Here is a 24,995-nt window from a genome sequence, read left to right as displayed (position 1 = left end):
ACCTGTTCATCAATCTATTGACCCAACCAACCAATCGCTTAATCAACCAATCAATATTTCTTAAAGAAAGACGAGAACGAAAAAAAAGGACTCATTCGTCCCGAGTATGCCTTGCCAGCTAAGCCACAGCCACAAAAGAGCGTATCCCACAAACGACGCGACACGTCACGACATGTTGAACACCGCCATCCAAATAGGTGCACGCCACTCTACACCTGCGAGCTGGTCGCCTCAAGCACAGGATGCCTGTCGACGCCAAGGCCATACCGCCGTTTGATCGCCTTCCAGGCTTCAATCAGCGCAACATACACTGCCACACAGCCAAACACGACTCCCCACTCCCACGTTATCGCCTGGTGCTTAAACACAGACTTATTCACCGAAGGGAGATAGATGACCGGAAAGGTAATGGCGAATCCTGCCACCACAGACCAGAACAGGAAGCGGTTGTGGTACACCGTCTTGAAGACTGACAGGGGCCCCTTCCACCTCTCATCCATATTGAAGAGGCTGCGATGGAAATGCTTCACCTCCCAGGCGGTGACGAGAAGCAAGAAGCTCAGCGTCGCAAAAGTCGAGGCCCGGGCTCGGAATACAAGACCGCATCCATCATGGCCGTGCTCGTTGCAGTCGATGGGCAAGTTGTGATAGCCTCGGCCGGAAGCCGCATAAGCCACCAGCATAAACGAGGCCAGGCAGAGCGACCCCATAAAGGTTCCATACACAAACTGGTCTCGAATCAGATCTATTGTAAAGACGCCAGCGCGCAGACTGCGGGGTGGGCGCTGCAGAATGTCTGGCTGCGCCTCCTCCAAGCCCAAGCCAAGAGCAAGGGGAGAAGAGGTGACCAGGTTGGCCCAGAGAATCTCGAGAGGAGAAAGTGGGAAGACGGCAATGTTGCGTTCATCCTTGAAGGCCAGTCCAATCAGGAGGAGGATGACTTGCGCAAGATTCGAGGTGAGTAGATGTAAGAGGAACTACATGTAGATGTCTTGGTCAGCCTCCTTTTTTAACGACAACTCGAATAGTATAATGTTGCATAGTTGATAGTAGAAACTCACCTTTTGGATATTGTCTGCCAGTCGGCGTCCCTCTTTGATGCCCGTCACAATCGACGCAAAGTTGTCATCCGTCAGCACCATGTCGGACGCTTCTTTAGCCACATCGCTCCCCCCTATCGCCCATGGCTATGCCCACGTCAGCCTGCTTCAGCGCCGGCGAGTCATTGACGCCATCGCCAGTCATGATGCAAAACGCCTTTCGGCGGTGCAGAGCCTTAATCACCCGCACTTTGGTCAGGGGGCTGCATCGGGCAATGACAAGCGGCAGGGCGTCCATGGCATCGATCTGGTCATCCGTGAGGTTGCCAAAGTCGGCCGCCGACATGACAGTCGTTGGGCCCAGAGGGATGCCTCGCGTCAGGATGCCAACCTCGTATGCAATCGCAGTGGCGGTCTTGATGTGGTCGCCAGTGACCATGTGGACAGAAACTCCGGCTTCACGGCACTGCGCCACTGCACCGGCCGTCTCTGGACGAGGCGGATCATACAGACCAGCAAGTCCTAGAAACCGGAGGCTGCTCTCGACCTGGTTGCGGTCATGGGCGTCTTCCTTTTCTCGATCCAGGCATCTATGGGCGATGCAGAGCACTCGGAGGCCATCGGCGGCAAGCTCTTCTGCCTTGGTGTGAATGGCCTGCTTTAGATGCTCGGACTCATTCAACTTGGGCAGGACTACCTCAACAGCACCCTTGGTATACACTTGGTACTTGGAATCAATATCGCCACTGCTACCATAGACTACACTCATGAGTTTGCACGACGAGTCAAAGGGGTGCTCCGCGATGAGTTCATCGCCGGCAGTCTTGCTCTTCCCAAAGCGCAAGGCAAAGACCTTGAGAGCAATCTCAGTAGGCTCTCCCATCGCCCTCCACTCCTCAGACCCAGAAGCTATGGTGGCGCTGCTGGAGTCGGTTTCAAGCTCTTTCCTACCGTCCGTAACAGTGGCATTGTTGCACAGAACAAGACAGTCGAGAAACGTGCTGAAGCAGGTCTCCGCCAGCGATCCGGACCAAGATACGGTGCCGCTGCTGGGGTCATACGGATCCGATGTGCCCTCAATGAGCCCCGTAAGGCCGCCGCGGATCCAGACCTTGCGAGCAATCATGCGTCCCTGCGTGAGCGTGCCGGTCTTGTCGGAGCAGATGTTGGTTACGCCGCCGACAGCTTCGAGCGACGGCATCTGGCGCACAATGACATGGCCCTTGACCATTGCCTTGGTAGCGACAGCCATAGTGACGGTAAGCACGGCAAGGAGGGACTCTGGGATGACGGCGACGCCAACGCAGATTCCATACAGCAGGACATCATCGTCGATATCCCACTTACTAACGGAGAAGACGATGACGGCCAGGAGGATGGCCAGAGCGAAGAGCAAGAGCGCAAACTTGCTCAGCGTGACCTGCAGAGGCGTCCCCTCCAAGCCAAGAACGTTCCTGGTTCGCTGGTACAGGTTGATGAAGAACCGGTGGACGGGTCCAGAGCCGGTATTCTGCGTCTTCTTTTGTCGCAGCAACTCGGCAATCTGGCCCACCTCGGTGTCCATCCCGGTGGAAATGACGATGCCTGTGGCGCGGCCACGGGTCACGGAGCTTCCAGTGTAGACCAGGTTCAAGCGGTCGCCCATTGGTAGCTCTGCGTCGTTGAAAACGGCATCGGGCTTCTTGCTGATGGCCACAGACTCGCCCGTGAGATGAGACTCGTCCGTAGAGAGGTTGATGCCCTGGACCAGTCGTAGATCAGCAGGGACTACATCTCCAGTAGCAAGCCAGACCAGATCGCCCTTGACCAGGGTTTCTGCCTTGACGGTATTTTTGATGCCATTTCGGATGACTTTGCATTTAGGGGTAGACAGTGCGTAGAGCGATTGGATAGTCTGCTCAGCGCGATAGTCCTGGATCAACCTGTATTTTCAGATAAATCGTGTAAGCAAAAAAAAATGAAAGAGAATAGGAGAGGAAAGAAATTATGGATCCCCATAAGGGAAACTGATGAACAGGCTTGGTCTCTTCCGTTCTGCGTCAGTTTTTCTTGTTTGTCTTTTTGCAACATACCCCACGATGATATTGAGGAGAATGACCGCCAAGACCACGCCTCCCTCGACAAAGTCGTGGATGGCAAAGGACAAAGCCATGACGGCAATGAGCACCACGGTCAAGGCATTGGCAACCTGCTGGAGAAAAATCTCCCAGATGGAAACCCCCTTGGCTCCCTTGATAGTGTTGGGCCCGTCCCGCGCAAGGCGAGCGGCGGCCTCCTGGACACTTAGTCCATCTTGGGTATGGGTTTCAAACAGCTCGGCAACGCGCCGGGCGGGAAGAGTGTGAGGACACTGCGGCTTCTCTATAGCTGATATGTCGGGGGGTTCCGCTATAGGCGGCTTGTCGTCCTGGCTGCTGGAGAGGGTCGACGAGTCCGACGAGGTGTTGGCGTGTTCTGCACCATTCGTGATGACAATGACGGTCTCTCCCATCGAACGGGTATCGGGAGCTGTTTCCAGCCGGGACACGAAGAGGTCTGATAAGGTTTGATTTGTTTTTGCTTTTTGGGGTGTGGGATTGGGAAGGCGAGCGTGCAAGTCTCGAGTCCCTTTTGCCCTTTTTTTTTTCTGTTTCTAGTGCGAGGATGACGAGGCAAACGAACAAACGATTGCAATCAGCAAAAGAACTCGTTCCGGTTAACTATATAGCTAGCTATATAACACAGCCTTATTTTTATCTTTTGGATAATAAAAGGAAAAAGCAAATTGAAGCCTAGAAAAGGCAAAAGGGTTAAAAAGAAGAGAGAAAGAAGAAAGCCACTTAGCACATGTAACCTTCCTGCTCAGATTTATACTTGATTACTTGCAAGCCACAAAAGGTACAACCTACCACCTAGCCGACAGTACCCAGCCTAGCATATCCTCAACAATAAAAGCCATCATCCCCCAAAGCTAAACTACATCAACACAATCCTTATCAAACGGAGGCTGCGGATGGATTAGAAACGAACAAGCTGGGGGGGTGTCAACGAGGTGTGGAGGGGAGACGCGGGGGGAAGCTGTTTCCGCTTTGGAGCCGATGTTGGAATCCACACTTTTGCGGTGCTAGTTTCATATGGGAAGGGGTTTTGGATAAGATGCCAAGAGACGCTATTATCTGATGACGGCGGTTGATATTAGGTTTTGGAGGGTGATGGTTGACTCGGGCAAAGGACGTGGGAGCTATAACCCGGGCATCTAGTACATGTATACAAGTATGCTGTACTGAATATTGAATTCATCAACACAAAAAGATTATATTAAATTCCCGTGTATCAGTATCCGCAACACGGTAGCAATAATAACCTATTCTCGTCCAACCAAGCGCTCTCAGAGACACGTGCTGCACACCACGGCACACGGCAAGCAACGCAGCATCAGCGTCTCAAACGGGCCTCCACAAACGCCGCGCACAATCATGTCATTGCAGCAGCATCTTACTTGTACATCGTGTCTCTTTTACCCGGGATCTGCTATCGGAATTAGTCTGAGCCCGTGACCAGGAGCAGCAGCCAATAGACGGCGAGGGCAAGGACGTAGCCCACTCTGAAGTGAAGGATATACTTGTAAGTGGCTGCACGCCAGTTCTCATAATGCCATTTTGATTTGCTTCGTGTAAACAAGTACCGCCATCAAGTAGTATGGTCTCCATGATGCATAAAGTTACGCCACGGAGGCCTCAAATAGATCTCGACAGCCACATCCAGGGTAACTCAGCATTTATACTAAAACCATCAAGCCGGTAAAGCAAAGCCACGCAGTAAACCACCATCATAGCAGGCATCATTTTCATCATCAAAACCATCATCACATTCACCACAGCCACCGTCAACGCAACTCATCCCCCATCTCGTTCGTATTATCAAATCCCAATACCCCGCACTTATCTGCCCAAACAGCAAGCATCACTATCAAGACAAGACAAACCGCAGACAAGACAGCCAGAACCCACAGCGAGCACCACGCCGGCCTTCTTGGCAGACACACACCCAACAGCAAACTCCCAAAATCCCGTCAATCTTACGTATCCCCGCGCCCGCACACAAGACACAGGTACACAAAGTCAAAGTGGCGGGCACACGTGCTCACAGACGGCCTGCAAGCCTCCCCACGCCGAACTCTGCGCCTGTTCCTTGTTCCGTAATAGCCGGATGGGGAGCGACCTTGCGCTATGGACTTCGTTTATTGTTACTTGCCATTGATTGATACAGCTACGCAGAGAAGAGGACTGCAAAAGCAGCGTCTCTTATGCTTTCCAAGTTCCCAGCTTGAATAGCTGCGCCACCGCGAGTGGCAAGTTGGTTTTTAAGCATAACCAAGGCCAGGCCGGGCACATGTCCGGCCGGAGCAATTCCCCAGTACTGTATAGATTCGCTCTACATGCATACGCCATCCGTAGATATCTCCGTCTTGGCTTGACGCGCGTTCAGTCAAGAAACAATCTCCAGCACAGTAGATGCCTTAATTTTTTTTTCCCACCGGAAATACCCTTTCAAGAAAAGATTCACAAACCGCTTCTCATTACGTGATTTGCACTTTTTTTGATCCAAGACTGCAGGCACATGTGACGCCTTTCTCTGCATACATGGCACACTTGGCATGAGCCCACCTGATATCAATATAACACAAAAAAAGGGGCGTATAAACCAAAACAGAGCAACCCGAAAATCTCATTAGCCGTGCATCTAAATGTCGCATCTTGACTATATCACAGAAGCTATAACCGAGGATAAGGGGCATGGAAGCACAACGCCAAGTCAGTCCCATCAAGTCAGCTGTCAACACATTGTGAAACTCGCAGCAAATCGCCACATACACAACACACACAAGTCACACCACATCCTCCCTGCGCCTCGATATCCGTTTGACAGCAAACTGAATTCCAATGCTAGACACATCACACCTCTACCCATTCTATCCATCCTATGCATTATACTGTACACCTGAAACTCTATCCCAGCAGATTAATGTACGGCTCCGGCCACTTGCCCCATACCAGCGGCTTGTCTCCCAGCCTCCCACTCACCGGCGCCAGCATCTTAATCTTGCGCCTGTCCTCATCCACATCCGCCACATACACAAAGCCCATGACATTGGCCGCGCGGATCACATCCGGGCTGTCCCGCACAGAGGCGTTCATGACTGCAAATGTCCAGTGCTGCATAAGAGACGAGGGCTCTTCTAAAACCAAGCTCTGCTTTTCATCAGGAGAATCTGTGGTTTTAAACATCAATAATCAACAATTTGATCAAACGGGTTGTAAAAAAAGGCATGTCAAACTTACAGTCTGCAAGCTTGTAAATCACCAGGCTGTCAAAGTCCACCTGCTGAATCTGCGGACTCAGCGTCCTCTTTGCGTCTCCAAAAAAGTACTCCTTGATGACCGCCTCGCGCGAGTGCTGCGAAAACGCCTCGTCCCTCTTGACCACGCCGTCCGACTCGTCAATGGAAACCACTTGTATGGGCTCGCCAAGACTCGTCCTTTCGTTGGCGAATCGATTTGAAAAATCCTTGTGCAGTGACGCGGGCCCAATCACCACCACGATGTTGACTATAGAGAAAACAGTTAGCCATGCTGGTTGACTTAGATACGCTCCATTGTCAAGACTTGCTGGAAAACTCATCCATGACATGCGCAGTCAGCTCCATCCCAATCTGGCCGTCCCCGCTGACCCCTATGCCATCCACAATGACGCCCGATCCGCGAACCTCCTCGTCCTCGCTCAGCCGGCCACTGACAGCACCCGCCAGCCTGCCTATAAGCTCGCGATACAGATCCTCGTCTTCTTCCGCGCTCTCCCAGCCGTAGTGGAACACCATGGGCAGCTTGACAGGCACCGTGCTCGGCCCGCTCGTCGGCGTCGACCCCCAGCCGTCCACCGCCTCGGGATCCATGACCGTCGCAAACACGCTCGCGCTCAGCGTGCCCGGCAAGCTCAGCATCCCATCTCTCGGGTTCGCATTCACCGTGATGACTTGGTACCCTTGCCTCGTAGCGTAGCTCGTCAGCGTCTTGGCCAGCGTCGTCTTGCCCGAGTTCGGCGGGCCAACCACCAGGACCCTCGGCCCCTCGCGCCGCTGCCGCGTGGCGTCCACACGCAGGTCGCTCAGCCGCGCATGCAGATTGATGTGTGAAGTCGCGGGATTGACTATGGGGTTCAGGTACTCGGCCACGGAGTCGCTGTCGCACCGCCCCTCAATCTCCAGCTCGCAGCCGTGCCAGGTCAGGATCTTGGACCGGACGCCGGAAAACGTGTAGGCATTGCGCAGCGCGAGCTCGACGCCGTCCTTTTCAGCTGTGCCGGCGAGGACCTTGAGCACGACGGAGGAGCCCGGAGATACTTGGAATCGCCATTCCCAGGCGGGACGCAGGGAGATGGTTCGTGTGGAGGAAACGGCGGCCTACAAGACAAAAGAAAAGAATTGTCAGCCAGCAGCTTGCAAGCGATATTCTACCGTAAACGCACTTGTACCGGGATTTGCCCAAGGCCGGGGATGGACATGGCCGCCTACATGAAAAAAAGAAGGAAAAAGAAGGAAAAAAGATGCAAGGCTGAGTCTCGCTCCATCTTCTGCCCGCAGCTCTGGTCTATCTGGAGCCCGTTGAGCCGAGCTGTTACTGTTAGGGTCCATGGCAAGGCGGCAAGAAATGCGACGTGTGGGCCAGAGCTCGTGGTGCGAAGTACATGGCGGCCCTAGTAAAAACTCGTGTCGATGCATGTATCTCTTAACAGGCTCTTAGCAGGCAACCAAAGTGCCTAGCAGGGGCTGCAGCGACCCGCTGACGTCTTCCAGCATGACGCTAAAGCGCTGCGTTGGTGCCCAGATCTTTACGGGGTGCATTCTGCGATATTGGCCCAATCGCTGAAAGCAGCAAAACTCTATTCCAAACCCAATCTATAATGTTGGTACCAAAGAATTGAGACCTTTTGAGGGGTTCTGGAAGAATTCACAACACAAAACGTATCGGTATTGTCTACCCAAACGTGGATAAATATGTACATAGAAGTTAACATGGCTACCTCTAAGTAGCCAGCAACCAGTACCTGTATCAAGATGCTTTCTAAAGCTGCATTTATCCTCAACCACTAAACCTCTTGAAAATCAACGAGAACAATAGACAAAAGACAACTCCCATTTGCGCCGAAACCGTCATATATCGTCGTTATACGCAGGGAAAAAAACAAAAATTTCTTCTTCCTCCCAAACCTCTCCATGTGGAGCCATGCTCTACCTTGTAACATCTTGTAAATTCTCTTTTTCTGTTCGGTCAAAATTATTACGCCGCAAACACCAGTACTCAGGCATCTTCCCGGGGTATCAGGGAAAAAAAATATTTTCTCCTCCAAAGTGGGGAGAGGGGGAAATGCGCCTCCCTTTTTGGGTGCCCTCTCTGTGTAGTATCAGACATCGCCACCTTCCTTTTAACGCCAGTATCATATCCCAAGAGCGGCGCACTTAATCGCCAGCATCGTATATACACGCGCGCGAGTGGCCAATCAAAGAAAGCCATGCCATCGTGCATGAGTCTAGTCATCCTCGGCAGCCATTTCTTTGAAAATTCGCAAAAGGCTCCTGACTCCTAGGAGGATGTTTTCGTCGGGCCCTTGGCCGGGAGTGAAATTTGCGTGGGCAAAATCAATGAGCTTCAACGTGTAGATCTGGGGCAGTCGAAGTTCGTCGTCGTCTTCGTCGTCGGCTTCAAAGTCGTAATCGTCGTCGGCTTCCAACGCGATGCCGCTGTCCATTCTGCTGTCCAAGCTCATGTTTGAGCGCGACACTGGCGGGCACGTATATGACTCAGCGGACTGGCGGTCCATGATTTCATTGTTCATTTCAATGGCAGCGTCGAGCGAAACGCCTTCGCCCTCAAAGATGAAGAGAAGAGACGCAGAGTACATGCGGGTCTCGTGGCTTGTCAGGACATCCTCGATTCGCTGCAGGTCTCGGACAAAGGCGGAGCAGACAGCCTTGCCCAACGCCTTGTGGATGCCGGCAGCCTTGTTGAAGACGAACTTGCGGAATGCGTCGACAACGTTTTCGTCGTTGACTGTCACGCGCCCAAAGTCCTTGTCGTAGATCTTGTAGCCTTCCTCGTCCAACGTTGACTCATCCTCCGAGCCCTGATATACTCGCATGCCCGAAATGCGGAAGCCCAGCTTCCCGTGCGTCGTCTGCGAGCTGATGACATCGAAGCGCTCCTTCTTCTCAGCGGGGGCGTCGTCCGCCCAAAGCCGCCGGCCAAGCTTGACGTCGAGGATGTTTGCTTTTTTGTAGCCATACGTGGCATTCTCCAGCACGACCGACTTGTCCGTCTTGATCTTTTTGCCCTGGGTAGGGACCCATGTTGTCTGGTCCACGACCTCTGCTATCGTCGCGGCAATCTGTTCTTTGGTGGTCTTGAAGTTGCCGTCGCTCGCGATGACGCCCATGAGCGCCTCTTGGATCGGCACGTCGGCGGGAGTCAGCTGCAGCTCGCCCATGTAGAGGGGCATGATGTCGGCAAAGTCGCGATAGCCATTTGTCTCTACGGCTTGGTAGAAATCGATCTCGGTCTGGGTACACGGCTTGATGAAGAGTTCTCCATCGGCGTCGCACAGGGTGCCCGCACTATTGCCGCGCAGGAGCAGGTTAGCATTCTCCCTCCATCTCGCTCTTGCGCGCCGTGAAACTCACTGTCCAGCCACGGCGTAGTTGTAGTCGCGGAGCTGATCTGGGCTGGGGATTCTCTTTTTTCCACCCATGGCTTCTGTCTCGTCGTCGTCGACTTGTGATGTGGCTTCGCCTTCCTTGGGCGTGCGTTCCGTCAGGTCCTTTTCGATCCGGCAATGTCCTTGGACAGTGTTCATCCGGCGACAGTTACCAAGGCAGCGGCGCAGGAATATAGTCTCGCTGAACCCCGGTCGCTTGAAATGCCAGACGCCAGATGCTAATAAGAGCCCGGCGTGGAAGGGTCCTGCGTCAGGCACTAGGGCAGTGATTGGCGACCGAATAAGGCACGGACGGCGTGCACGCAAGATTACTCGTGAGTTTCAGGACCAGATGAGGGGCGAGTATCGCAGTCACAGCAGTCGCACAACCATTTCTGCAGACAACCAGAGGATGCGGCGCTGAGTCAGTTGGGAGGTGGAGGGGAGGAGGGATATTAAATAGGGAGCGAGGCGAATATGCCTTGTTGAGGAGACGTTGCCTCGTGCCAAGGTTCACAGAAGGTTCTGAGAAGGTTGAGCGTGGCGGTTTTCGACCGCCTTTGGCGCTGGGGGCTGCTGGAGTCGGGTCCGGCGCGGCATAGCCTACGGGCAGCGACTTAGCGCCCTTGCCCCAGCTCAGCGGCCAACTGCCTAAATCTGAGGGGTTCAATCCGGGTAGCATTGAGCGCTGCACGGAGAATTGTGCTCGGTGTTACTGCAAGTCAAGCGCTACAGCGCCCGGCACTTGGCGCCACATGCCCATGAGGCATTGAAGGAGCTGGCGGAGAGACGGGAGTCTTGGGGGCTACAGGAGCTACAGGGGCCTCTGCCAGCTGCGTCCGCTGGAATCATCCGGGCGCTGATTCCACTGCTGTGCTGCTGGCGAATGCTGGAGGCACTCCCCTAACAGAAAAGATTCGGAACAGGCAAAAAACGAAGCTTCTTCCATCCTCCATCACGCCCAACGCGGCTCAGCCACTGTCCCGGCCAATGGCAACCGTGAAGCGGCGCGATGCATGAAATCGTGAGGCGCATTATGCACGCAATCAGTCGCTAACCAGGCAGATGCTAGCAAAGCGCGCGAGTTGAGCCTCGAGAAATGGAAATCACGACGTGCATACATGTACAACTATGGCAGATTCCATGCGGCGATGCAGGGGTCGGAACAGTCACCGAAGGGCTCCTGTTCACCTTGCCTGGAATCCCTTCAGCCTTTGCTCCAGCTCTCCATGACATCAATCGCCTTCAGCTTCCATAACAACAACACTTGGACGCAGTTTGCGGTTACACCACTATAGAGGTCATGAGAGAGTCGCTGGTGTTCAAACATCGATCCTCTCACCAACTTGTCTCTCTCTGCCTCTTTTTTTTTCCGCCCGCGTGATACCTCTAGCACCGACACGTCCAACCACATCGTCGCTAATACGGCGTCGAACCGCGAAGCTACATGCCCGATACGTGTCAGCGCCAGAACCACAGCCACCTTCTCCATCCCACAGACAGAGTCAACACGACACAGACCACGACGGGGGTCATCTGGGACTAGGAAGCTCCCGGAGCGCCACGCGATAGTGTCACCGCCCGTGCGGCTAGAACGCAAGGATTTGGTTGCGCAGAGCTGGTCGGTGAGAGGCTGGCCAATGCGCCGATTCCACAGACCGCTCTTGTCTCGCGGCGACAGCAGCCTAATCGCGAATCACGCCTGAACACAGCAGAACGATGTCCAAGTCCGCCTATGCCATGGTAAATGGCGCACGGAGAGAGCTGCCGCAAGGGAGCCAGGCTCCAAAGGCTGAGCCCTAGACAGCTACGTTAGCCGCTGACGCTTGCGGTTATGAGGCGTGCTCAGCCCTCCTTGCGAGCAAATCGAACATGGCCTGCTTATAAGCGCTCTGCAACAGCAGCGAATAAACTGCAGCGAAGGACCCCCAATTATGACGCAGTCTGATGCTGGCCGTCCATGTCTGGCATGCAGCCTGACACATGTCCGACCTGCCTGACAGCGCAGTGTTGACGCGATATCATTCTTGAGGCTCTGAGCTCGCGAACCATGCAAGTGCCTTGGCTGCAAAGTGCATTTTCCAGATGTAATCGGCACCGCATTCTATCCTGGTTTGTGGTTATGCAAGCCAAGCGTTCAGCTATCTACGGGAAGGCCAAAGTTACGGGAGATGCTAAATGCTTACCAACAACTCCATCCAGCTGTGTAAAAATAGGTATAGACAATCTCGCCCTATATCCCTATTACACCTTATCGAATGTTCTATTTTCCCCACTTTGGAACCCATAGATATTCCTAAATGCAAATGAGCAGGAAACAGAGCAGTTTGGCCATTCCTCTGTGTTGTTTCCTGTTCACATCTCGGCGGCAAACCACTGCGATGGATTGCAAGATGAAAACCCAGCCATTGCTAAACTTTGCAAAGAACGGAAGAGGTGGTCATGAAAGTGAAAAATTACTTTATATTTCAAACATACCGACAACAAAGTGCATTAGAGTCTGCTGTTTACACGCTGAGAATAGACTTGTGCCTTTATGCCTCTCATCACCTTCAGCGATCTGTCTAAAACCTTCCATCATAAAACGCTCAAGTCCATTAGCAGTATAGAAGAAGATTCAATTTCATAGTCCCGTAGGCAGCTTAACTTGGCAACGTTGATTCAACTGCAAGTGCTAGTTGACTGCTCTTGTATACCCAAGATCAGGCACGCCTACCTTGACAACTCAAAGTTCAAAAGATCCCATCCATACCAATAAACAAATACGCAGCTAGTGTTGCTTAACTTGTCATATCCCTCATCACATTGTGTACATCTTGTAACACACTCCCACAGCGTCCGACTGCAAACAATTTTTGTTAATCTCAGTCACTTCCACTCGCTCAAAACCTCCTTGTTATCTTCAACCCTACCGCCAACATCATCATGGGTCACAATCACTGCCCCCAAGATGCGGCGCATCTAAACGTAGCCATGGACGAGGACAATGCACAAAACACGCCTCATCTAAACGAAGCCATGGACGAGGACAATGTACAAGACGCGCCTCTAAGCGAAGCCATGGACGAGGACAAGGACGATATATATCTAGCCGACGCAGACTCCGACGGGAGCACCGTCAAGATGGACTTTGACACCCCATCTGTCGAGAGCAACGACCCCATGGCATTCTCCGTTGACAGCCTCGATTCCACCGTGGATCTCGATGGCGACGGCTTCTTTCTTGGTACCCAAGACAGGTCCGCTTTCTACGACGACAGAGGATTTCTTCTCAGCAGCAGCGCGAATCGCACGTCTCGACGCTCTCCCTCTTGTAGGACTGCTGAGGCACACAGCCCGCCTAATATTCCGCCCGGCCTCTCGTTCTTGAGCCAGCCAAGCAGTGCAGTCAGTGACCTACTCAACGATGGATCCAACAACCTATCCAGTGTCCTATCCAGGGGTCTATCCATCGGTCCAGCTCAAGCCGACGATATAGCCAACAGACTATCAGCCAATAGCCTATCCTTTGGTCCAAACAATAGCTTGCCAAACCTTCTCACCAACAGCGAATCCAGTCGTTCCATCGACCAACTCGGCGAACAACTCAACGATCTATCCATCAACCATCCCAGCGAGAACGAACCAAGCAACGATAGTCACAAGGCCCCTTCCTGCATCACGTCGGACACAGGTTTTGATGAATTCGGCATGGAGCTCATGCGTTGGTTCAAGCCCTCTCAAATCCAAGGCATCCCCCCCGATCGGCTTCTTGTCTACAACACCAGGAAGCAATTCTCCCACCTACGCAAGCTCAAACCACACAACTTCCCCTTCCTTTCAGCTGGCGATACCTGGGTAGACGAAGGCACAATCGTCATCTCCATTGCAGCCCATGAGAGAGCCGATGGCCAGATGCCGGTTGCCTAGAGCGTCCATTTCGGCCATGATTCTCGCTTCAACATGTGGCGTCCCGTGAGGAGCATGCTTCCACACAACAAAAAGTCGGCCTGTATTTACGCGATGCAAAACACTTTGGGGTTTGTGCACACCAAGATTTTCCGGGTGGATGCGGATATCCATACCGTCATCATCAGGACCAGCTCGCCGTGGCTGATGCGAGCAATGACGGGAGGTCTTGAGCTCTATAATTATGGCTGCCACTTGCCTTGGCTGGAAGGGCATCAGCTGCTGTACTTGCAAGACTTGCGAAGGCTGGTGGGCCTCATGCAATCCATGACGGATCACGGGACGAATCCCCTCAAGTTCAGGTTTTGGTGCGTTGAGCCAGAAGCCAACAGAGAGGCCATTGAGCTTGCAATGCGGGTCTATAACGGCTCGAGGAGTACTCAGAATTAAATATTGCCATTGCAAAGTATGACTTTTGGCGGCTTTGAGAGCTGCAAGGTGTATTACAGCCTTGTTCGGCTCATTTGTTGGCTGGAGTTGTTCGTTGGTTGGTATCGGCAGGGTTGGAAGTTGAAGGCGGAGAGATGGTCGATATATCATTCACTGTTAGTCGTTATAGATGTAGTGTTAATAACAGCGGGATCATTTACCTATTTGCATCAGGTTGACTTATTTGGATATGGGGGCCTGCTGGGACTATTGTTTAGATTCTATAGATATGAATAGCGAGTTTTATTCAACAGCGCAATCATGGTTTTTTTTTTTTTTTTGTGTTTCTTTTAAGTCATGCCTTTTATCGTTGAAGCTCGAATTGAGATTCAAATTAGTAAACATGCTTGGACATTGCCTTTGCCGAGATCAAGTGTTGCTACTTCATACAAGTCTAGCTTGATGCTGCATTCTGATATACAATGAATCCTTTGACAGCCTCTGGTGTAAGTACTCCATAACACATGAGCACCAAAGTTTAAAGAAATCATATATCGAGCGTCTTATTCTCCGCTCTTGATAGACTCATCTATGATACACCACAAACCACCGCCAGCCTCTCCATGATTAAATCCAAAAATTCTCTCTTCCCATCATAATCCCAAAACTCCACGCATTACATATGATATATAGCCATATAAATATATATTTTCCCAGCAAAAAGTCCTTTTCCAATCTAACCCCATGTACCACCGCCGCCACCTCTTCCACCCCTTTTCTGGGCACTGAGTCTCCAGTCATCCTCTCCCGCAAATTTATTATACAGTGGCTGAATCCTCTCAGCCTGCTTCCGCTTGCTCAGCCTATCCGTCGGCGCCACCTTGAAGAACGTCGGGGCCGCTTCCACCAGCCACTTTGGCTCGATGCTCGTCGTGCAGTGCATGTACTCCTTGGTCGTCAGCACAAGCGTATGGTAGATGATCCACTCTGCCTGCTTTCCAAAGAGAGCGGAGCTAGGGTGGAGATACACCGGCGTGCCCTCCGTGAGAGTCTTGTAGCCCTCCTGGGGGTCTTTGCGCGCTGCGTTGCGGAAGAATCCCGTGCAGAGAGCTTGGCGGACCTTTTGCGTGTCGCGTCCACACGATACAATGGGATGTTTGTAGCGCTCCATGATCTTGAGAAGCTGATCTCGGACATCCTTGGCCCGGCGCATGGATCGCGCCTGAATAAAGTTCTCAAAACACCAAGGGTTAGAGTAGCCGCTATGTTTCCAGGCATTATATACATTGAGGAGTGTCAGGTGGTCGCCATGCGGATCGTGAAACTTGGATTTCTTCTGATCTGCCTGCGACTGCTTCTCTTTTGGTCGATAGAATACGTTGGGCAAGTTTAGCATGGCGACAAGGCTCAGCATCTCGTCTGAACATTTATGGTCGACGGCGGCGATGAGCACTTTGGCCAGCGACGGCTCCATGGGGAAATCGGCCATCTTTCGGCCCAGACGAGTCAGCAGGCCTTCATCGTCCAGTGCGCTCAAGGCGTACAATTCTTCCAAAGCTGTCAACATGGTGTTGATGGGAGGCGGATCCATAAAGTCGAAATGCAATAGGTCGTTGATTCCCATGGCCTTGAGCATCAAAATGGTGTTGGCCAAGTTTTGTCTTTGAATCTCAGGAATGGTTGTTGGCAACATTTCAGACTGGTAGGCAGCCTCGGTATACAGACGGAAACACTTTCCGGGACCAGTTCGGCCGGCACGACCGGCTCGCTGGTTTGCTTGGGCCTGGGAGATGGGCGTGACAACCAGGGAATCCATTCCGAGCTTGGGGTCATACGCATTCTGCTTGACAAATCCAGGATCGACAACGTAGTAAATCTCGTCAATAGTGATGGAGGTCTCGGCGATATTCGTAGCAATGACAACCTTTCGGCTTCCAGGGGGGCGCTGGCTCGAAAATTCGACTCTGCATCTCGCTAGGAAGCTGCGCATACACCGGTAGGATAAGCAAGTCTGGGACGCTCGGCCCAAGGGCCTTCATTCTTTCGTACAAAATCTCGCATGACGTGTCGATTTCCTCCTGGCCAGTCAAGAAGAGTAGAATGTCGCCCTTGGGCTCTGTGAGATGAATCTGCATCACCGTAACAAGCGCAGCGTCCAAGTAATCGGACTCGGGCTCGCGAGAGTATAAGATTTCGACAGGGAATGTTCGACCAGGAATCGTGAAGATGGGACACTCGTTGAAATAAGCAGAAAACTTGTCAGCATCAAGGGTGGCCGAGGTAACAATGACTTTCATGTCCGGCCTCCTCTTCAGTGCCTTCTTGAGCAGCGCAAACAGGACATCTGTAGAAATGGTTCGCTCGTGCGCCTCGTCCAGCATAATGCAAGAGTATCGCGTCATATCAGGGTCCATCAGAATCTCTCTCTGCAGCATGCCGTCTGTCATGTACTTGATTCGTGTAGCAGGGCTGGTGCAGTCGTCGAAACGAACATTGTATCCAACTTCTTCACCTAGCTTGCAGCCAACCTCTTCCGCCACACGCTTCGCCACCGACATGGCGGCGACACGACGAGGCTGCGTACAGCCAATGATGCCATTGTCGGCAAACCCAGCCTCTGCAAGGTATTGGGTCAGCTGCGTCGTCTTTCCCGAGCCAGTCTCTCCAACAACGATCAAGATCTGGTTCTCTCGCACTGCTTTTATCAGTTGTGAGCGGAACGCAAAGACGGGCAGAGTTTCTCGCTGCTCCTTGATGCTGAGATTTGTTCGCTTGCCCAGCGATTGTCCCTTGGGAATAACCGCCCTTTTCCATTCAGGCTCCTCATCCGGTCTAGCATTCATTCGGGCATTCCTTAGGTCGCTGGCGAATTTGCGTTTGTCGGGATCGGCCATTGGGTCGTTCCATTGGGCCGATAAGCTCTCTTTTGATTCTTCCTTGGCTGCCTCTTCCGCCTCTTTCTGTTTGAGCTCCTTTCTCTCTTTGGCAAGTGACGTGCCGGACATGGCAGCTCTGTTCATGGATCCATCGGGGGCTTTGACGACTCGAATTGGCGAAAGCTCGAGAGACTGCTTGGTCTGACCAGCCAAAAACGGCGGCTCTTCTTCTCGGACTTCAATATCAATATCCTCCTCCAATTCCATCTCGCCATCTCCACGCAGCGTTGCATTGTAGTCCTCTTCGAGATCGGGATAATCCGACGCTTTGGCTACTCCAGAGGCAATAAGCTGTCGAATCTCCCAGCGTTCCGGTGAGGTCATTCTCTTCTTCTGCCGTCTGGGAGGGCCCAGAGTATCACGAGGCATAGCTGGAGCGATATCAACAAACCCATTTCTTCCACCGCCACCAAGAGCCTCCATATTTGCACCGGTTGTAAGTCTTGCTTGTGGTTGGAGATCCATGCCAGTCTCTTGATCAACGTCCTTCATAGCCAATCCAATTTTGCGGCCCTCAATGCTAATCACCTTGACCCAAACTTGCTGGCCGCTGGAGAGCAGATCGGAAGGATGGTTTACACGCTGACCAGAGGCAATGCGAGAGATGTGAACCAGGCCATCGACTTTTCCTTTGACGTGAGGCAAGTTGACAAAAGCGCCAAAATCTTTAATTCCAGTGACATGGCCTTGGTAAATTTTGTTCATGATCGGTTCGTCGTCCATTTCTGGCGCGGGAGCTCGGCGAAACTCATCGTGGTCGTCGCCGTCAAAGTCGTCGTATTTCCGCCGACTTCGCGATTTCCTCGAATCCCGGAATCCATCCCGCCAGTCTTCATCTGCGCCATCATGCGATCGTGACCGCGACCTGTACTTGTCTTTCTTCCTTCGGTCTCGGGATCTTGATCTATGCCTCCGCGATCTCGAGTCTCTAGCCTCCCCATCTGGACTTCTACTCCTTTTCCGAGATTTCTTCTCCTTTCTAGCTTTTCCTTCAAGCCCCTCTAGAAGTGCCAGCGTATCGTCGATGGCGTTTGCGCCGTCGTCGTAGCCGACTTGCTTGTCGGGCAAAGCAAGTCCGCCAAACACCTTTTCATTCTCTTCAAACGTCCGGTGGTGATGTTCATTGTCGTGTGCAGCGCCATTCTGTCCTTTAAACTTGGGGTGCATAGCAACCACCAGACGATCTAGACTGTCCACCAAACTGGCAGGGAAGTCGGCATTGAGCCCGTCGAGCCTCTTGCGGAAGTCATCGCTGGAGGTGCTCTCGAGGCGCTGTGCGATGAGGAACTCGGCGAGGGTCTTGTCGCTGATGCCGACGTGGTTTTGCAGCTCGGAGGTGACTTTTGAAACGAGGGACAGGAGCTCGAGATTCAAAAGGTCGTCCATGCTTGCGGTCGAATGTCCTGCATGGAGCAGGCAAAGGTTGGCGAATTGGCAATGTCGAATATTGGCAGACGCGCTAGCGGCAAGGCTGCTGCAAGTTGGAAAAGTCAAGGTCAGCGCTGTATCACCGCGGGTAAATGTCGGTATATCCGATGAGGCTGCTTTACCGAAGCTGTTCTTGCAGCAACTCTACCTATTATTATACATGGTCTTTTACTTGCAAAACGTCGTGCAAAAGGTGGGATAGCATACTACACGTAAACATAATACTGAAATGACTATTAATTCCTCCAAGGTGAGCAAGTAAAGTCGAAGCATGATTGCTCTGCATAGGACAACGTGAGTCAAGCAGCTACCCAATCCAGTCAGGGTACGGTAGCATTCGCCCACACCTCGTTACGTTATTCAGCGCCCGTGTACTGCGCCCTACCAACCAAAGTCTTCGCGGAGTGTCGCAATAGGCTGTCATGTATTTGCTGCTCATGGGTCACACCACCAGTCACAGCCAAGGTGGTATGTATGACTCAGTAGAAAGATCCATCAAGAAGGCAGTACTAGTAGTCATGAAACAAAGCAACCAAGTCAAGGGATAAGACAGTTTGGAATGAAATACTGTCGATTATGTATGTAAGAGCATCATCACCATCATCATCACCATCATCATCACCATCACCACCACCATGACTGTCCAATACCCAGGCAGCAATTCAAGATCTAGCTACTCACCTACCCTGCAGACCGTCGCTAATCCTCCATTTTCGAGGCCGCCAATCCCCCATTCTGTCAGTTGCTCAGCCCCCACAACTCCCCCCAACCCAGCCAATCACCCTCGCCACAGCCAGCCCCAGCATTACGCAACCTTATCAATAAGCAGCGAACCCCAGCGTCATCATCCGTCACCAGCCCACTTCGCGCCTTTATCCATCTCATCTGGTAGGGCCACAAACCAACTTCCAGCCTCCATCTGCTTGTTTATTATTTGTCGAATCCAACTACACTGTCGAGATTATCTCGACTTTTAAATTGTGCGACTTCAAAACTCACACATCGCCACCACTTCTCATCTACGCCGCCTCCTCTTCAACGACCACCATGTGTTCAACCGACATGTTCCTCGGCATCCTTGCCATTCTCTTTCCCCCCGCTGCCTGGTATGTCATATGTCATACTCCCAACAAGACGATATTCTTTCCATGCTGTAAACGACATCATTCATACTGACGTCTGATCAATATAGTCTGGGTCAAGCGCGGCCTCTGCGGCGCCGACTCCCTCATCAACATCTGCCTGTGCATCCTCGGCTTCATCCCAGGCCTGCTACACGCCTGGTACATCATCGCAAAGTACCCCGAGCCCGCCTACGAATACGAGGCCATCCCCAACGACCGCGAAGGTGGCCGAGTCACATATGTCTACGTCCAGCCCCATGGCCCTCACTTCCAGCCACCAAAGCCTCAGGGCTCCTCGAACCAGATGAACTACGGCACCGCTTCCAACCAGAACTCTTCGCCCCAGCCCCAGCCGCAACAGCAGGGCGTGGCGGGCTCTGGAGAGGGCAGCTCAAACCCCGAGAACCAGGGCGTTCCTCCTTCGTACGCCGAGGTTGTTGCCGGCGACCACAAGGTCCAGACGCAGGACTAGAGGCGGGACTCGTCATCTATATTCGGTAGATAGAGTTTTGCGGCCATCCCAACTTGCAAGACTGCCGAACAATACCGGCAGATAAAGATACAGATACCAGGGCGGCGGCGTGAATGAAACTATGCTACACAGTAGATTTGATGAGACGGTGGAGACGAAGATAATGATGTATTGCCCTTTGAGCTACTACGTGTTGCCTCTTTCTTTTTCTTGAGTAGCTTTAAAGGCGTTGGAATTACTGGCGTGTTACGTATAACTGAGACAATGGATTTGAACCCTTTTCTGTTTTGCTTCTTTGTTCTTTTGGTGTTTTCATTGGTGCGTTGCTTAGGCCGTTAAGAGAACAATAATATACTTCAACACAAATTCAAGACACCATCATGTGGCACATCAATAAACCTTTTTATTCGACTACTGTACGAAGAAACGCTTGCTAATATCTGCGCAATTCAACTGTCTTGTAGACCTAATCTTCAACCGCCTGGTTGTCCTCTGCCGTAGGATTGTGAATGGATGGCGCAGGACGATCATTCTCGCGCGGGGGCTTGAAGCCTCTCATTAGTTCTTGGGGCAGAAACGTGTAGAAGGATGGGACGATGTTGCGAATACTTTTGACAAAAGCGATTCCACCTCCAATCTCGCCAATTTCTAGCGTCATCTTCATGCCTGGCCTGAAATTTTCCAGAATATTCTGCTCAAAATACAGCTCAATATCCTTTGTCGCCAGAGGATGCGGCGTGTCTGGATGGACCCATCCGTCTTCAATAACAGCGTGCCTGAGCGTAACTGTGCCGATAGGCGCGAGAGGGAGATTTTGTGTGCCCTCTTTTGTCATAACTTGGAGGCAATTGAACCGCTGGATGGTTCCTTCACTTGGAGGAGTTACCGTTGCCACCTCTACTGTGCATTCGTATTGTTCGCGAAGCGTAGCGCGGTGTTCAGAGAGATACTCAAATGGCGTCGTATCTTCAAGCATGGCAATGCATGAATAGAAGACTGGCTTAGCCTCGAACCCATCATGCACCTTGAATAGGTGAAAAGCCCAGTCACTGGCATCAGGCGTGGAGAAGAGTTCAGTAGCAGCCAGGTTGAAGAGCCCCGGAAGCGCCGTCTGCAGCGCGTTTAGCATTGGCCACTCTTCTCTGGCTGCTTGACAGATTTTCATTGCTCCCTTGACATCTTCCTCATACTCGGGACAGACTTCGTGATGAAGGATGTAGCGGAGGAAGTTTTCTACCACGTCTATTGCTTCCTCCAGCGGGCCACTTTGAAGGCCAGTCAAGGGTATAATGGTCGTAGAGAAGAATCCTGCCACCACGCTTGAAAAGTCCACGGTCCATTTCGTTGCATCTCCGTCATAGAATCGGTCGCCTGCTGAAGAGCCTTCGTGGATAACATGCCGGGATGTAGCTTCTTTACGCTGTGCGGCCGTGAGCTGCTTGAGCTCCTTTGGGTCGAGCCCGGTGTATGCTCCCTGGGATGTGTCCACGCCGCCAAGGAAGAGGTACTCGTCAAAGAAGTACACTCTGTTGTGCTGGAGACGACGGCGAGAGCGATAGCGCTGAATACACGACTGCATGCGCCTGGATGACGGTGTGTCAGTTCAGTTGTAGCAAGAAGAGAGGGTCGATGCATCGAGTTGTTGGCCATACTTTTCAAAAGGAATGTCTCTGTGGCACCGAGTTAGCTTGACATGCCATGGACGTTCCAACAGCCCAGTGGCAAAATACGTACGGATGGTAAATCTCTTGTTTCTCCTCCACAGCTTCTGCGGGAGTCATGGGCGGATCCGCATAATACTCTATTGCCGTTCAGCATCAAGCTTTGCTGACGGGTTAGAGACTTAGATGCCGTACCTTCAAATCCATTGCCACGGTTTCTGGGAAGTGCTGTTGGGCCTCTGGCCGCAGTTCCCTTGCTTTTATTCTTCCTCTTGAGAGCAGATATGGGCTGGGGAGTGCTGCTTTGACCAGCTTCGCCGGCTTCATCTTCATCACCATACTCAGCGCCTCCGCCATCGTCTGTGCAGCTGCTGCTCGAGAATATCGGAATCAGACTCTCATCGACCATGGCATTTAGATCCGTCATTTGGGTTTCGACGCCTGGAGCTGCGGCAGAATCCATCGGAAATTCCACCTCAGAAGGCGTCTCAGGCGTCTCAGCCTCAGAGGCCGTCTCAGGCGTCTCCGATATCGAAGGTGTGAGCTTCATGGCCACTCAGTGAAATTGGCGTATCAAGAGGGCTTGAGGAGAAGATGAAGAGAAGGAGGAATATTGTCAAGAGGAAGCAAGAAGAACACCAGCTCGTTTATTGCCTGAGGAAGCAAAGGAACCGTGGAAAGTGAAATCAACATGTTCGAGCCGAGTGCAAGTGTTGGCAGGTGCACAGAGGCTGCGCGGTAACACACGCTGACACCGCCTTTGTGATGAAATAAAACAGGGAAACATCTGTATTTGTGGCTGATGCAAGAAAACTGTAGAATTAATTAAAATTGATTGTCATCAATGCTCTGCATCTCTATATGGATCCGAAGGTGGCGGGGATATGCAGTCAAGATACACCACCGGATGCCTGTTGCGGCGCATACATGCAAGTATCCTTCTTACAGCCCAGATGGGATAGCGACTTGTGATTGAAGCACTGACTAAAATGGAAGTATTGGAGACGGGAGTATGCAGTAACACGCGCATTGACAAGGCAAAATGAGCTCAGGGAATTCCAGTTCCGTGATGGTTATGCGCTGTATCAATTAGCTGGATATTCGGGTATGCACGAGTATCGAGAGAAGCCTTTTGATGATTTCAGCAAAAAGTAATGTAATTAAAGTGACTTGATGAATATCTAGCAGTAATTATAATAAGTAATATAGTTGCTTTACATAAATGATTGAAAACTGAAGTAATATATCCTGCTCCACTTCGCGATAGCTTCACTTCTGGCGTTTTGGAGACTCGCAAACACGCCCATCCACAGCTCATTAGATCCCATAGCATAAGCAGCTGTAATTGGAGGAATGTTTTGCTCGGCTCGCGAATCTTAGCAATGCGATCCATGTCATTATTGGTCATGTCCTCCCTCATAGTTGGATTCAAGCTCCAGAGGCGCCCGCCACGTGAAAAGTAACTCGCCGGGCAACTCTATGTCTACAATGCTCATCTTGCGGTAATCTAATTTAAAGCCCCGTAAATCTCAATGACATGCCATTCTTTCACTTTCTAGATTAAACGACTTAAGCCTTTTAGACATGAGCTTAATTGACTATATTTATACTTCAATGATGACACAGGCTCATATACGAATTCGTGTTATGTAACTCTGAATAAGCAAATCACGGAATGATGCCACCAGTTTGAAAATTGCGTAAATCTGTTTTTGAACTCTTCACTTTAGCTATGTAACCATTAATCACCATACACTTCGTAAACATCAGTGACTTGAGCGGTCAATTAAGAGTAACGCCGTCGTGTGTCTCCGGTGGACAGGTATTGAAAAAAAAAACGGAAAGCACACCAAAGCACACCAATTAATTAGTAGATAGGTCCATTATGCGTAAATTCTCTTTTGTATCTGGACAAGCAAAACCCTTTACATCCACATCCTCATTTCCCACTCCATATTATTAAGTCCTCCAACGAATATGTAAACCAGGAAGGAGTCGTAGTAGTGAACATGGAAATATTGACGAAAATTGCTTTACAGCATCAGCATGGCGGCGGCAGCACCGATGATGGGAGCCAGCAGCTTGGCATCAGCGGTGGGAGCAATGGCCAGGCCGGTAGAAGAAGTGGTGGTGAAAGTGACAGTAGAGGCAGGACGAGTGCTTCCCCGGACAGTAGTAGGAGCAATGGTGGTTTGGCTGTTGGTGGTTCCGGGAATGGTCGTGGCAGGGATGGTAGTGCCGGACTCCACGGAGGTGACAGTGGTGCTGACGGGGCCAGTGCTGGTGCTGCTGCCAGAAGTGGTAGATCCAGTAGCGGCAGTTGAGGCGCTGGAGGCAGCAGATGAAGCAGAGGAGGCGGCAGAGGACGCAGCAGAGGCAGCAGAAGAGGCGGCGCTTTCGACGCTGCTGGCCACGGACGAGGCAGCAGAAGCAATGCTGGAGGCAATGGAGCTACCGGCAGCAGCGGCAGATGAGACGGCGGCAGAAGCAGAGGCACCGGCGCCGGTGTTGGTGGACTGGCCAAGAGCCTCTCCGGAGAGGAGACCGAGGGCAATAACAGCGAGAGTGTTGACCTTCATTTTGATGGTGTTAAACGATTGAGTCTTGTTCAAAGAAAGAAGAGCAACAAAGGTATGTAAGGATGTAAGTCGACGCTGGGACGAACAGATTATATATGGTATATATGGGCCAGTGGAGAGAAGGGGGTGAGTGAAGGTGTAAGAGTCGTATGAGTCAAAACAGAGGGAGGCCATCAGCCCTTTAAAACGATCAAATCCCCCCCCGGGCAAATTTCTCTCCCTTGTCCCAAACGAGAACAAAAGTCATGCAACAGCCACAGCTGGAGGATCCACGGGGAGCAAGAGTGACGAGAGAAGGCCCAAACACACAGTGTTGACGTAGGCAAGGGGGGCGCTGCTGGGAGACGGTCTTGGTACTTGGGCAGCCAGACAAACATAGTCACACCACGGAGTACCTTGTTAGTATTGCGGAGTGTCTGTAGATCCGTAGACACACACGGACATGGATAGATACATCTGGTACGTAAACATTACTTGTTAGACTGCCAACTCGCCCGCTGGGCCCCCTACTGTGTACATTGCCTACACGAGAAAAACAGCACGAAGCCGTCAGAAAAGAACATCGAGTCTCGCACACGCACAGATGGTGTGCGGCAGAATGTTCCTACAGGGATTAATTCCCGGTGGCGTTACAACCGATCGGCGCTGAGCGTTACGCGGAGGAGACAAGGCACTGTAATGGTGACGTATACTCCGGCAGACCGGCTGGCT

The 24,995-nt window shown here is 51.9% G+C and overlaps 12 protein-coding genes across 12 annotated transcripts; 3 read left to right on the top strand and 9 right to left on the bottom strand.

The window, feature by feature from the left end:
* Positions 1 to 209: 209 nt before the first annotated feature.
* Positions 210 to 1,142, bottom strand: TrAtP1_013099 (uncharacterized protein; the record flags this gene model as incomplete). Its single annotated transcript, XM_014088736.2, has 2 exons — positions 210 to 977; positions 1,062 to 1,142. The coding sequence occupies 2 exons, from the start codon at positions 1,140 to 1,142 to the stop codon at positions 210 to 212; spliced, it is 849 nt and encodes a 282-aa protein (XP_013944211.2).
* Positions 1,143 to 1,155: 13 nt separating this feature from the next.
* On the bottom strand, positions 1,156 to 2,685 carry TrAtP1_013098 (uncharacterized protein; the record flags this gene model as incomplete). The annotated part of the gene is made up of 1 exon (XM_066115796.1): positions 1,156 to 2,685. One exon carries the CDS (start codon positions 2,683 to 2,685, stop codon positions 1,156 to 1,158), a length of 1,530 nt encoding a protein of 509 aa, XP_065971896.1.
* Positions 2,686 to 3,024: 339 nt separating this feature from the next.
* Positions 3,025 to 3,531, bottom strand: TrAtP1_013097 (uncharacterized protein; the record flags this gene model as incomplete). The annotated part of the gene is made up of 1 exon (XM_066115795.1): positions 3,025 to 3,531. One exon carries the CDS (start codon positions 3,529 to 3,531, stop codon positions 3,025 to 3,027), a length of 507 nt encoding a protein of 168 aa, XP_065971895.1.
* Positions 3,532 to 5,435: 1,904 nt separating this feature from the next.
* TrAtP1_013096 (uncharacterized protein) lies at positions 5,436 to 7,655 on the bottom strand. Its single transcript, XM_014088735.2, has 4 exons — positions 7,545 to 7,655; positions 6,690 to 7,479; positions 6,362 to 6,628; positions 5,436 to 6,291 (listed from the first exon to the last, which is right to left on the bottom strand). The coding sequence occupies exons 1-4, from the start codon at positions 7,578 to 7,580 to the stop codon at positions 6,029 to 6,031; spliced, it is 1,356 nt and encodes a 451-aa protein (XP_013944210.1). The 5' UTR covers positions 7,581 to 7,655; the 3' UTR covers positions 5,436 to 6,028.
* A 369-nt stretch (positions 7,656 to 8,024) lies between these two features.
* On the bottom strand, positions 8,025 to 10,318 carry TrAtP1_013095 (uncharacterized protein). Its single transcript, XM_066115794.1, has one exon. It carries the CDS (start codon positions 9,570 to 9,572, stop codon positions 8,607 to 8,609), a length of 966 nt encoding a protein of 321 aa, XP_065971894.1. The 5' UTR covers positions 9,573 to 10,318; the 3' UTR covers positions 8,025 to 8,606.
* Positions 10,319 to 12,692: 2,374 nt separating this feature from the next.
* On the top strand, positions 12,693 to 13,676 carry TrAtP1_013094 (uncharacterized protein; the record flags this gene model as incomplete). The annotated part of the gene is made up of 1 exon (XM_014088733.2): positions 12,693 to 13,676. One exon carries the CDS (start codon positions 12,693 to 12,695, stop codon positions 13,674 to 13,676), a length of 984 nt encoding a protein of 327 aa, XP_013944208.2.
* A 33-nt stretch (positions 13,677 to 13,709) lies between these two features.
* Positions 13,710 to 14,312, top strand: TrAtP1_013093 (uncharacterized protein; the record flags this gene model as incomplete). The annotated part of the gene is made up of 1 exon (XM_014088732.2): positions 13,710 to 14,312. One exon carries the CDS (start codon positions 13,710 to 13,712, stop codon positions 14,103 to 14,105), a length of 396 nt encoding a protein of 131 aa, XP_013944207.1. The 3' UTR covers positions 14,106 to 14,312.
* A 508-nt stretch (positions 14,313 to 14,820) lies between these two features.
* Positions 14,821 to 15,900, bottom strand: TrAtP1_013092 (uncharacterized protein; the record flags this gene model as incomplete). Its single annotated transcript, XM_066115793.1, has 1 exon — positions 14,821 to 15,900. One exon carries the CDS (start codon positions 15,898 to 15,900, stop codon positions 14,821 to 14,823), a length of 1,080 nt encoding a protein of 359 aa, XP_065971893.1.
* A 64-nt stretch (positions 15,901 to 15,964) lies between these two features.
* On the bottom strand, positions 15,965 to 18,406 carry TrAtP1_013091 (uncharacterized protein; the record flags this gene model as incomplete). The annotated part of the gene is made up of 1 exon (XM_014088731.2): positions 15,965 to 18,406. One exon carries the CDS (start codon positions 18,404 to 18,406, stop codon positions 15,965 to 15,967), a length of 2,442 nt encoding a protein of 813 aa, XP_013944206.2.
* A 1,089-nt stretch (positions 18,407 to 19,495) lies between these two features.
* On the top strand, positions 19,496 to 20,044 carry TrAtP1_013090 (uncharacterized protein; the record flags this gene model as incomplete). Its single annotated transcript, XM_066115792.1, has 2 exons — positions 19,496 to 19,565; positions 19,641 to 20,044. The coding sequence occupies 2 exons, from the start codon at positions 19,496 to 19,498 to the stop codon at positions 20,042 to 20,044; spliced, it is 474 nt and encodes a 157-aa protein (XP_065971892.1).
* A 466-nt stretch (positions 20,045 to 20,510) lies between these two features.
* TrAtP1_013089 (uncharacterized protein) lies at positions 20,511 to 22,255 on the bottom strand (the record flags this gene model as incomplete). Its single annotated transcript, XM_014088270.2, has 4 exons — positions 20,511 to 21,627; positions 21,697 to 21,714; positions 21,779 to 21,845; positions 21,901 to 22,255. 4 exons carry the CDS (start codon positions 22,253 to 22,255, stop codon positions 20,511 to 20,513), a joined length of 1,557 nt encoding a protein of 518 aa, XP_013943745.2.
* Positions 22,256 to 22,918: 663 nt separating this feature from the next.
* Positions 22,919 to 24,436, bottom strand: TrAtP1_013088 (uncharacterized protein). The gene has a single exon (XM_014088729.2). The coding sequence runs from the start codon at positions 24,282 to 24,284 to the stop codon at positions 23,739 to 23,741; it is 546 nt and encodes a 181-aa protein (XP_013944204.1). The 5' UTR covers positions 24,285 to 24,436; the 3' UTR covers positions 22,919 to 23,738.
* Positions 24,437 to 24,995: the final 559 nt, after the last annotated feature.

This window comes from Trichoderma atroviride, chromosome 7 (genome assembly GCF_020647795.1).
Source record: "Trichoderma atroviride chromosome 7, complete sequence".
Taxonomy (NCBI): domain Eukaryota; kingdom Fungi; phylum Ascomycota; class Sordariomycetes; order Hypocreales; family Hypocreaceae; genus Trichoderma; species Trichoderma atroviride.
Note: the sequence above shows the minus strand (reverse complement) of the source record. Positions and strands in the feature narration are given on the sequence as shown.

Bases quoted from the DNA above. Each gene is read 5' to 3' on its own strand.
- TrAtP1_013088 (XM_014088729.2), bottom strand. From the start codon at position 24,284: ATGAAGGTCAACACTCTCGCTGTTATTGCCCTCGGTCTCCTCTCCGGA.
- TrAtP1_013095 (XM_066115794.1), bottom strand. From the start codon at position 9,572: ATGCCCCTCTACATGGGCGAGCTGCAGCTGACTCCCGCCGACGTGCCG.
- TrAtP1_013096 (XM_014088735.2), bottom strand. From the start codon at position 7,580: ATGTCCATCCCCGGCCTTGGGCAAATCCCGGTACAA. The intron at 6,629-6,689 runs GCAAGTCTTGAC...TTTTCTCTATAG, and splicing joins TGTCATGGATGAGTTTTCCA to TCAACATCGTGGTGGTGATT. The intron at 6,292-6,361 runs GTAAGTTTGACA...TTAAAACCACAG, and splicing joins GATTTACAAGCTTGCAGACT to ATTCTCCTGATGAAAAGCAG.